The following is a 13,047-nucleotide window of genomic DNA, read 5'->3' on the forward strand; positions in this document are numbered from 1 at the left end:
GAAAACACTACCAAAGGCTATTGTGGTAGATGATTGCATAAAATATAGCAAATGTTTTGTACAAACGTAATATGACATAGGATTCTTGTATATGTTTTCTCCTAATGCATGATATTATTAAAGTAGGGAAAAGCTGATTTGGAAAGTTGAGATAAGAACCACTAGTAGTCGTCACAGTCCACTAATTTCTTGAAGCTTCACTAAATACAGTGACACTACCTTTTTCTTTATGCTACTGTCACTATAAATTCCAAATTCATTATATTATATGTAGACTAATAATTTTCAGTTTAAAATGCAAAATTGGCATTGATCATTTTGGTGAAAATCACATTTTGTATTTTCACAATAGTGTTTGGTTTTGTGAAAAGAAAAAGAAAAGAAAGGTGGACAATAAATGAAAGCAAAAGCAGCATTCTTTGTTTTTTCCACTTTAATTGTCTTTGATCTTTACCATTCAAAACGTATAGCAGCAGAAAATATAATAGAAGAATATATATAGAGGTGCCAAATTGTTTCTGGCTTAATGTGGTATATGAAAATTACATGCACTCCAATTAATGATTGATACGTTATCCATTCTTGAACTTTAATGTGGTTTTTTCAGTTTCATATCTTCACTCATAAGGAACTGAAACTGATAAATACTGATAAATTCCCCATTGGTGTGTTGTTGTGAGTCTTGGAGAGAAAAGGTGAGAAAAAAGAAAGATGTATGTGACTAGGCCTTTGTCTATGTATAGAAGATCTCCGAGTACTGTATCAATACCACCACCGGATGGTCCATATTCAGGTTATCTTGTGATCACAGATGAGGAAGCAGAAGCAGAAGACATGTGTTGTTGGGGTCTGTGCAGGCATAAGAAGGTTAAGAAGCTACCTTTCCCTCAGGACAAAATCTTCTCTATCACTCATGCATCAGAGTATCAACAAACTTCAAACACCAAGCTCTGGTTTTTACCTGTGCCTGATCACCCTCTTTCTTCCAACCGCTACTATGTCATCAAGGCCAAAGGCAAACACAAAGGGTATCTTACCATGTTTAAATCAGTGCATTATGATTTAGTTCTGTCTATTTACCGAGTATGAACTAAAGAGTTCTTTCCTGATATTGAAACAGATACAAAATTTACGTAGGATTGAATTAAGTCGAAAATTCTCTTCTTAATTTATTATCAGATTCATTTAAAGGCATAGTTTACATATATTTGGACAGCTAAACTAGTTTTGAATCATGTTTAAGATGCAATCAAACAATTTTTCATTATTCATACCAGTTTTTCAATTAGTCATGAACCAGCTGAAGTCAGAATTAAGGTCACTTTATTCTTCTTAGAGGTGTAATGTTACTCGCACCACATTTACATTCATGAACAAGAAAAGAGAGAAAAAAGCCAAATTAAGAATAATAGTTTTGCTCGTGCAATTTCAGTATTTGACTGTGAATGAATTCAATTAGTTCCACTTGTCAAACTTGGATGCAACCACAATGCTGGATTATGTAAAATTTATCAGAAAAGTTTTAGCAGTGAACATTTGATGTCTTAGATAACATGTGGTGTTGTACAGTGACAACGTTGGAACTACTGTGTGATTTTGTAGGAAAGCATACAAGTGCTCAAGAGAGGGGGACATTGTGACATGTTGCTTCACTGACATGTTGAATGATGAAAGGCCAAAGCCTTTCAATCTGAAAGACTTGTACCAGATTTTCAAGATTCACAGCCACCAGAGTGGTGGTTTCTTTGCAAGGTCCATAACTCCTGATGGAATTCCCCCCTCATTCCTAAGGAAAAAAGGGTGGAGAATAGAAATCTCAGGGTCATATAGGTCATGCAAACTGAGTGAAGCTCTAGGAGTTGATGCTGCTCTGAGGGAACAGCTACCGGATTTCAACTTCCCCATCTCAAGAAAACGTTCACCTCCTGTGACTGTAGGAAAATGGTACTGTCCCTTCATTTTTGTGAGGGATGGAACAAGAATCAGAAATCAGATGAAGAAGTGCATGTATTACAGCATGACTCTTGAGCAAAGGTGGGAAGAGGTTTACTCTTGTGGGAGTGAAGAGAGTGAAGGGGGTGATGGTGTTGTTGTGGCTGTGAATGTGAGTGTGGAGAGAGAGATGGCTATGGTGTCTGGAATTAAAGCTACAAGGAATAATAATGGAAACAGTGATGGTGATGGTTTCTTTTGGTTTAGGGCATATGATCCATACAACAGGAGAAGGGCTAATGTGGGTTTGAGTTCAGCAATTGTTGAGCACATGAGATGGGTGCAGGAGGGTGGAGGATGGGCTCATGGTCATGGAAGAGAGAAGATGGTGAGAGTGAGGGAAGAGGCAAGAAACCAGAGTGAATGGCTAAGGTTTGCATGCTATGTGTTGGTGGAAAGTTTTTGTTTGAGGACTCTAGAAGGGAAGTTGGTGTTGAGATATGACTTTAGGCACATACACAAGGTTAAATGCAAGTGGGAGTAAGGATCTAGTTAAGTACATTTGTTACTTTTTGTAGGATTAAATTTTGATTTTAAGTTAACTCTCCATACACAAAATGTTTTTGTTTGCACTTATGTCATACTTGTAATAATACATATGCATGTATTATGACAATTTATAAACTAAAGATTCAAGTAATAAATAAGGGTTAAGTATTTTTTTAATATCTAAGATACAAAATTGAAATTCGTTTCTCTTAAAACTGTGATACATTTTAGTTTTCAAATTTTAAAAATAAATAAATATACTCTTTTTAATCCAATTAGGTTAAATTTTTTTGACATGTCAAACAAATTTTATGCTAATGTTTGACACGTTCCCATTGTTGGAAAATGTGTTTGACGTAATTGATTAAAATGACTATATCCATTTACTTTTAAAGTTTAAAAACTAAAATTATTCTTCCATGGACAATATTAGATTATTATGGGACTCAAACCTCATCTTACCACAATCTTTGTTTGAGCTTCTCGGATGGATACTCCTCGATCCTATTTGTTATATCTTCACCACTCAACACTTAATGGAACATTGGAGAGTTACCTGCAGAAAAGGTTCTGACGATCAAGTTAGCAAAAAACTCTCAAAGTCAAATCCCAAATTATGTGAGAATGAAATGCGTAACTATAATTATTGTGGTCGACTCTTATTTATAGGGGATTATAATCTCGTTTTTACCTAGGTTCAAACCATGGGTTGGGTCCTGATTACATTCATAGTAGCCTAATCTTTATTGGGCTTGGTGTGGATTTAGTTGGAACCAAACTTCAGGCCCATCATTCTTTCATAGTGGTTTCAATTGTCTTTTCTCTAAGTTAAAGTAGACGACATTCCACTATTGTGGCTGGCTGGTTGGTGTAGGTGTCATCTTTATGATTAAGGAATCTGCCTAATTGACTAACTTTGTCGTTATGTAAGTTAGTTGATTCTTGTTTATTGATGAGGTATTGTCTTTATGTTGTTATGTACTCGGTTATGTTCTATGTAGTATACCTTTATGCCTAATGGTTACTTTAAGTTAGGCATTTTAGGATAGCGGCCAATCTGGCTACTATGGTACAATTACCTTAAGTTAGTGACTTTTTAGGGTAGTGTCCAATCTGGTTACTATGGTACAAAAATGTATCAAAGTTTCAAACATGAACAAATTTCAATTTTACATCAAAGTTCGGTAACTAAAAGCATAACTAACTCATAAATTAAATAGTCAACTTGATAAATAACATATATATGATATTTAATTGATGAATGTATAATCTACATATAGAATGATGTAGGCATGTCAAAGCGGGTTAGGCTCGCCGAGCCGGCCTGCCAGCCCGCCAAGAAATGGTGATCGAGATGGAGTTTCGAACCCGCCAACCCGTTGTGACCCAGCCCACCTAGCTCGTCAAACTAGCGAGCCAAAGGCAAACCAGCCTACCCTAGGCCGCTGACCCTTTTTTAAAATTTATTTTTTAACTTTTTTATGTTTAAGAATTAAAAATAAACAAACTTTTTATATTATATAAAAATATTTATATATAAAAACAAGTTTTATAAACAAAAATTAAAAAAAGTTTACAAAAAATTAGAAAAAGAAAGTGGCAGGCTAGCCTAGCAGTCTGCTTTGAGGTGGGGCGGGTTGTAGTATCTGACCCATTTTCTATTGATGGGTCAGCCCGACCCAATCCAAGTTTGACGGGCCAAGGACGGGACGGGCCAAAACAGATCAGACTGACCCATATATATATATATATATATATATATATATATATATATATATATATAGTCTTTTTCTATTTGTAGATAGTAGACTTAATTGGACTTGTAATTTTGGGCCTTTGCTTATTTTTGTAGTGATCAATAATTTGGGGACTTCTCCCTTCACCTCCAAACCTTTCTTCTTCATTCCTTTTTTTTTTTAAATTATCACTTTACTCTTTAGTTAAAAATAAATACATTTTTTTTTCTCTTATTTAAGGCACACTAATTGAACCTTAACCCTAAGCTTTTTGTTGTTACGGATATTAACATCCAGTTTCTTGTTTTGTTCTACGGATTTTGACATTTACTCTTACGGATGTTGACATCTAGTCTTTTGTTTTGTTCTACAGATTTTGACATTAAATTTTTTTTTAATCCATTACAAATGTCCATATTTAGTTGTTTTTTTCCATCATTCGACTTTTTATTTTATGAACGTCGACATTCAATATTTTTTTCTCTTTTTCTTTTTAATTTCTACCCGTATTGCTATCTTTCTAGAAATCATATTTGGTTAAACATAACTTTGTATTTTTCATCAAGGTTGTATTGATTTTGAAGTAGATTAGCAATTGAATTGACTTGGACTCTAGCTCAAATCACTATATGCATTGTTTTTTATTGTTTTTTTTACGATTAGATTTTCACATCCGATGTTATGTTTTTTATTTTTTTATTATTTCAAATCGGATGTTATCCGGTGTTACATTTTATTTTTTCAGTTTTAAAGCGGATGAAAAAAATAATAATTATTTAAAGACCCTAAATTCTATTTAATTACTTACTTACAAATTTAAATAATAATAATAATAAAATTATAAATAAATATGTAATTACGAAAAAAATATAATTACAATAAATTAAAAAAATAATTTTAACAACAAAATAAAACTTAATTAAATACCAACATCCGATATTTAATTAATATAATTTTTAAATTAAAAATTAAGAAATATTTTAATTAATATAATTATTTTTAGAATATTTATTTAAAATAACATAAAATAAAATGTATTTTATTCTCATAAACTTTATTTTAATACAAATTTAAACAAAATTTAATAAATATTTCAAATAATGTAATTAAAGTTTTAAATATAATTTAATATATGTTAACTGGATTTAAAAATCCGATTAATATTTTTTTTTAATATATTTTTTAAATTAAAATTTAGTAAATATATTATTTAATATAATTATTTTTTAAATATTTATTCAAATTAATATAAAATAAAATATATTTTATTGGTTTCATTTTTTATTTAATAAAAAGTTTAACAACATTTATTAAATATTTTTATTAATATAATGTAAAAATTTTATATAACTGAATATGTATAAACCGGATCTGGTTAACATAATTATTTAAAATAATTTTTTAAATTAAAATTTAAGAAATAATTTATTTAATATAATTATTTCTAAATATTTATTTAAAATAACGTAAAATAAAACAAATTTTATTCTTTTAAATTTTAATTTAATAAAAATTTAAACAAAATATATTTAATATTTTAAATAAGGTAATTGAAAATTTGATATAATTTAATATATGTTAATCGTATTTCAAAATTTTGTTAACATATTTGTTTTAAGTTAAAATTTAGTAAATATTTTACTTAACATAATTATCTTTTAAATATTTATTTAAATTAATATAAATAAACTATACGTCATTTATTAAATTTTAATTCAATAAAATTTTAAAAACATTTTATTAAATATTTTAATTAACGTAATTTAAAATTTTATATAATTTAATATATGTTAGCCGGATATTTAAATTCGGTTAACATATTTTTTTAAGTATAAATCTTTAAATTAAAAATTAAGAAATGATTTGTTTAATATAAATTTTTTAAATATTTATTTAAAATAACATAAAATATATTTACATTTTTTAAATTTTAATTTAATAAAATTTATTAAATATTTTTAATAAATAATTAAGAAATTTATTGTATTTAATATATATTAACCTTGAGGTTAATATGTTTTTTTAACATACTTTTTAAATTAAAATTTAAAAAATATTTTGGTTAACATATTTATCTTTTAAATATTTGTATAAATTAATATAAAGTAAATTATATTTTATTAATTTAAATTTGTATTTAATAAAATTTTAATCAAATTAAATAAATATTTTAATTAAATACTTTAAAAAATTTATATAATTTAATATATATTAAGCGGATTTTCAAATTCGATTAACATAATTTTTTATAATGAAATTTTAATTTAAATTTAAGAAAATATTTATTTGATATAATAATTTTTTAAATATTTATTTTAAATAACAAAAAATAGAATAAACTTTATTTATTTTAATTTAATTTAATAAAAGTTTTAAACAAAATTTATTAAATATTTAACTAATATAATTTTAATAAATATAATATTATGTTTAACCAAGTAACATTCCTAAAATATAAAGATGTAGGCAGAAATTAAAAGAAATAAAAACAGAAGAAAAAAATATTGAATGTCGACAAAGATGAAAATAAGGCAACCGACATGAATATTTGTATTAAAAAATAAGAAGTACTAGATGTCGTCATTCATCTAATAAAATAAGGATTTAGATATCAACATTTTTAGGAGAGAAAACTTACTTAGTATTTGTTTATGTGAAGTGCACTGTTCAACCAAATTTGAAAGAACGAATATGAGAGAGCGTATTTGGGGATGGATGGATTAATTCATCCCCTTAAAACTGCGAAGATAGTGCATAATGTTTACGTAGGTGACGAAACTGCCCCTTTGTTGTAATTGTGAATGGTGGCCCGGCTCGTAATGGTGTTTTAAAAGATGAGTTGTGGTGTGATTGTTGAGTCCATGGAGGGGGAAGAAGATGAGGTGGTTGGGTGTGGTGGGCGAAGAAGAGGATGAAGGGGTGGTTGTGGTTGCACGAGGTGGTGGGGTGGTGATATGCATTGGTTAGCTAACCGATACTACAAGTGTGTGTTGAGTGAATGGCACCAGTTAAGTAACTGATGCCTTGGTTATGAAGGGAATGACACGAGTTATGACACCGGTGTCCTTGGGTTTTTTTTTTTGACGTTCGGTTTTGTTTTTTTCAGGTGGAGGAGTTGCTAACATTTTATTGTAGTACTTTTTTGACATTAATAAAAAAGTCAATTTTTTTTCATTTTTCAATTAATTTTAATTATTTTTATGATTAAAATTAATTAATTTAGGAATTATTTTAAGAACATCAATTAAAAAAATTCATCTTTTTTTACACAAGGGTATTATGGTAACTTAATAAATATATTTATTTTAACAATTAATTGTATTTATCATATCAATCAAATCTCTCACTAACTTTCATAAAATTTATCTCCAAATCCACTCACTTTACTCTTTAAATCCACTAAAAAAAACACAAAAATCCATTCACCCCAATCTACACAAATTCATCTTCTCACTTTCTCCCATATCCACTCCTTCAGTTCTATTGAGTGTAATAAATTTCTCCATTTTAATGAGATGTAAATCTCGTAAATTTTCCTACTTATTTCTTCACAAATCATTACAAACCGACGAACGGTTGCTATAATTACAAATTCGCTCATCTAATTTCATCCGTCCAGTGAATTTCCGGAAACGAACAAACCCTTAAGGATATGATCGGTTAGTGTCTTAAATAGAGAGAGAAAAAAATATATTTAATTTTATACGAAGGGAAAAATGAGAATTGAAAAAGGTTTCGGAGGTAGATGAAAAATGTCTGTAGGTGCAGGAAAAAACTCCTAATCTGGATCGGCATTTCTTTCTGTCATGGCCCAATTCTATTAACTAACCAAATTATTATTCAACATCAATTATTTTACGGGATTTTTTCTACACCTCCAAAATTTCTTCTGCCAAAATTTTTTTATATTACGAAAATAATCTTTGACCATTTGATCAAAGTAAAGTAGACCTCACCCCAAGTTGTTTTTGAATGTCGGCTTTCAGTGAAAAATGTTTTTGAATGTTGACATCGGTAAAGATTTTGTACTTCCGATGTAAAATATATATATATATATATATATATATATATATATATATATATATTTGGTTTAATTATATTTTTTGTCTTGTTTTTATCTAAAAGTATCAAATTGGTCATCCAGATATTTTAAGTTTCAATGTGATCCCGATTTTTAAAACATTGATACAATTTGGTTCTTTTTGTTAAATTTATTTAATTAAATCAATGATTTTTATCAAAATTGGCATTATGACTAAGTTGATTATATCAATAAAACAAATCATCATTATTAACAACTTCAATTTTGATGAAAAATCTTTGATCCATTTCAAGAAATTTAATAAAAAAGACAACAGTACATCAATTTTTCAAAATTTAAGACCAAATTGAAACTTAAAAAAAATAGAGGATTAATTTGATACTTTTAGACAAAAAATAGAAACAAAAAGAATAATTAAACCTATATATTTATATATTATCAGAAGTCAACTTCCAAAATTTTGTTTTTTATTTTATTCATTTTTTAATACCTTATATAAAAATAAAATTTATATATATATATATATTAAGATTTTATTCTATTTTTAAAATATATATTAAAAAGTTTTAAAAAATTTCAAATATATAAATTTGAAACAAAAATTACTTTTAAAAAATAAACAAAAAATAATAATTAAAGTCAAAAAAATTAAACTTTAAATATAATGAAAAATTCTAAAACAAAATAAATATATTTTTTGAATTTAAAATTTAATTATTCACTTAATTTAATTTATTTATTATTTTATTTTATTTTTAAAATTATAATATATATATATATATATATATATATATATATATATATATATTACATTTTGTTCTATTTCTTTTTTATTTTATTTACGATTTAAAGTTTTTGAATTTTAATATTATTTTGCTTTTGTTCTTTTTTGTTATTTTTCTTTTTAACTTTTTAATTTATATTTGTTTTAATATAATGTATTAAAAATGAGTAAAAATAAAAAATAAATATAATTTAAAAATGAATAAAATTTTAAAAAGAAAAACAACTTTAACTTAAAGAGAAAAGTAAAATTTAAAAGAAAAATAATATATATATATATATATATATTCTTTTATTTTGTTATTTGTGTTATATTGTTTTTTAAGTTTTTAATTTGAATTTTTTTTATGATAGTGTGTTAAAAAATTTTAAAAATTAAAGAAAAAAACAAAACATTAACTTTAAAAAAAATAAATGAAAAGAAAAAGAAAAAGAAAATATATATATATATATATATATATATATTTTATTTTTTTTTTGACATATGGAAGTCCATCAACTTTTTTGGATATCGATATCCGGAAGTATCTTTTATCCAGAAGCGGCTCAAGAATTTCGAAAACCTAAAACAAATTTAAAAATAGAGGCCTCTTATTTAAAATTTATTTTTGAAATTTTTTTGATGCAAAATTATTTATTAAATTGTCATAATTAATTTCATTTAATATTTATTCTTCAATATAACATTTAACATTGTTGACACTGAAATTGTTAACATTATTCTATAATTAAGAATATAATATAGTTTATCATTTTTCAAACCTATCATTTCTCTTAAGATATTTAATTATGAAAATAAATCAAATCCATCATTATCCAACAAATTATCATGTTTTAAAGATTATTTAAAGTTTAAGCAGTTTTCTTGCAAAAATGTACAATCTAGTGATTTTAATTTTTAACACTACAAAAAAAAATATTTTCATATATTGTAAATTGTTCAAATCTATTCTAAACTATGGTAATTTCTTTATCTACAATATAGAAAAATTAATCAATTCTAAAGGATTCTTGAAGAAATTTTACAATTTCATTCTCAATGTTTTCATCAAATTATTTCCTTTTGCGTCTAATACATTTTTCAATGAACTCACGTTCTTCTCAACTCTATAGTAAGTCTTTTTTTTTCCTAAACTTGAATTATCTTCCTACAAAAATCTCAATTTTGAATCATGCTTCAATTAATCTATTATCTATCAAAAGAATAACCCCTAATCTAATTAATAATTTTGTAAAATAATTAGTTCCTCCGCCTCTCGCCGTCCAAGCAATCGTTGCCACCATCGTTCGTTCAACCACCGCAAACCCTTGTCCGTGCAACCCTTCGTTCGGCCACGCCGCTTCTCTGGTTTGGAACTTTGCTTCCACCGCACGGCCACGCCGCTGGAGCTCCATCCGTCGTTAGTCGCCTCCCGTAGTCAGACCAGTCGCGCCTCTATCCGTCGCTTCTTTGAGGTTGGGGTTTGGTCAGAGCGTCGCGCCCGTTGCCGCCGCTGTTGGCCCTTACGCTGCAGCTCTCCCTCCACCGCATCACCTTCCAAAATAGGTGGAATTTGAAATTCTTCTCACTCAACCTCACATTCTATATGACCTGGACGGGCCCGACGACCCAAACGGGCTTGATGACCCAAACGAGCTCGATGACCCAGACAAGTTCGACGACCCAAATAGGCCCGACAATCTAAACGTGCCCGATGACCCGGATGGGCCTAACGACCTAGACGAGCCCAACGACCCGGACGGGCTTGATGATCCAGACGAGCCTGACGACCCGGATAGACCCTTCCAAACTGTTGGGCACGACGATCTAGACGGGCCCGACGACACCGACGGTCCCGATGACCCGGACGAGCCCGACGACTCGAACGCGCCCGACGACCCAAACGGGGCTGACGACCTGGACGATTTCGACGATCCAAACGGACCTAACGACTCGTACGAGTCAGACTATCCAAACGAGCCCAACGACCCGGATAGACCCGATGGTTTGAAAGGGCCCGTCTGAGTCGTCAGACCTGTCCAAGTCTCGAGTCCGTCTCGGTCGTTAGGCCTGTCCGGGTCATCAAACACGTCCAAGTCGTCAGGCCCATTTGAGTCGTTGCGCCCGTCCGAGTCCTCGGGTCTGACCGAGTCGTTGGACCCGTCCGGGTCTTCGGGCCCATCCACGTCGTCGTGTCGTCCAGGTCGTCGGGCCCATCTGGGTATTCAGATCCGTCTTGATCGTTAGGTCCGTTCAGGTCGTCGGACCCGTCTGGAGCATTGGGCCAATGACCTTGACGAACTTGACGACACAATCGTCTAGTATGGGTCGTCAGGCCTCTAGTTCATCGGGCCGACCCAACCTGTCTGGGTTTCCCAATCGGTCCAGCTCAAGTGGGTCGTCGGATCTAACCAATCTGGTTGTGTAGTTGGGTCAGCCTGGCCCATTTGGGTTGTCGAGCATGTTTTGAAATTTATCATGAACTCAAAACATAATTAAGCGTAAAATAAATATTGTTAAAATTAAATTTTATCTCACAATAAATTCAAAAAGAAAAATTCAAACAAGAAATTGAAATGTAAGGTATTTTAATTTTTTTATCCAAACAAGTTATTTAAAAAATAAATGAAATTTAATTACAAACAATTCAAATACAAAATATTTTAATTTCTAAACATCGTTGAAATACTCCATCCAAACACAAGATTAAGCATGGAGAAGAAATGTTTGAGATACATAAGAAATCCTCTTATTTTAAAACCTCAAAAAATCTGAGCCGGAGATCCGGTCATGTAGTAGTCATTTGGTTGTATCACACTCTTAAATGCGAAAAGGAATTTTAAGAAGGAAATGATGTTGGGCCACAAGTTAGCATTATCACATGAAAAAGTCAATGTAACAAATAAAGAAATGTCAAATTCTTTCTATTTTTTATATTTAAATTCTAGCTTCTTGGAATAATTAAAAGTCTTAAAATGACTTAAGTACGAAGTTAAAAAAAAAAATGATTTATCGGTTGTCGAAGAGCACGTTTATAGTTAGCTAACGGCTGCAGCATTTTCTTTCATCCAGATAGACACGACTTAATAAAAGAAATTTAAGTATATGCAATTGAGAACACACTATCTCTCATACATTATCAACGACTTTAATTGATATTTAAGTTTTAAATTATAAATAATTAACTTATTAAAATACTTGCTTTAATCTTGAATACTCCCTGTGTTCTTTTCATGTTGCTTTTTTTTTATTTAAACTTTATTTCTATTTATCAATTTTAGGGTTAAATATGTTTTTAGTCGTCTAATTTTCAATGAATTTTGAAATTAGTCAATTTCGAAATTTTAGACCAATTTAATTCTTTATCTTTTCAAAATACGTGGATTTAGTCTTTTTAATCAATTTTTTTAAGTTTATTTGATGATTCATACACATTTCATGATTGTATTTGAGTTGTTTATAATGTTTGACATATTTTTGCTTTAATGTTAAGTCAACTACTATTACGTACTTGAGATGTCAAATAAACTTAACATTAACCAGATTTGATTAAAATGATTAAATTCACATAATTCGAAAGATGAAGGACTAAATTGGTTCAAAATTTTGAAATAAACTAATTTTAAAATTCACTAAAAGTTAAAGAATTAAAACATATTTAATTCTAAATTTTAATGCTATATTAATATGTAAATTTATCAGTTGTATGAAAATGAAAAAGGAAAAGAAAATCCTTACAAAAGCAACAAAATTTTTGGTTTGCACAATTTAAGTTAACTCGTTTCCATAAACACTGTCAACATGTCGGCACTACTGGGTGACACAAGTCAACGTTTTCAAATTCTAAAACCTACCACTGTTGGTTTGTTCTGTCTTGTTTTTTAATGCTAGAGTTAAATTATTCGATAACGATACTTTAATTCATTTGATCTGTTTTTAATCTACAATTTAAATCACCATTAAATTATCATATACATCACTAAAAAAATTAAAATAAATAAAAAAATAACTTAAAATATCACTGT

The 13,047-nt window shown here is 29.0% G+C and overlaps 1 protein-coding gene across 1 annotated transcript; it reads left to right on the plus strand.

Annotated features, from left to right (window-relative positions):
* The first annotated feature begins 586 nt into the window (after positions 1 to 586).
* LOC114180248 (DUF1262 family protein (DUF1262)) lies at positions 587 to 2,658 on the plus strand. The gene is made up of 2 exons (XM_085672205.1): positions 587 to 1,028; positions 1,603 to 2,658. Exons 1-2 carry the CDS (start codon positions 712 to 714, stop codon positions 2,474 to 2,476), a joined length of 1,191 nt encoding a protein of 396 aa, XP_085528331.1. The 5' UTR covers positions 587 to 711; the 3' UTR covers positions 2,477 to 2,658.
* Positions 2,659 to 13,047: the final 10,389 nt, after the last annotated feature.

Source organism: Vigna unguiculata, chromosome 4, assembly GCF_037176805.1.
Source record: "Vigna unguiculata cultivar grain cowpea cultivar isolate G323 ecotype 2 chromosome 4, ASM3717680v1, whole genome shotgun sequence".
Lineage (NCBI taxonomy): Eukaryota > Viridiplantae > Streptophyta > Magnoliopsida > Fabales > Fabaceae > Vigna > Vigna unguiculata.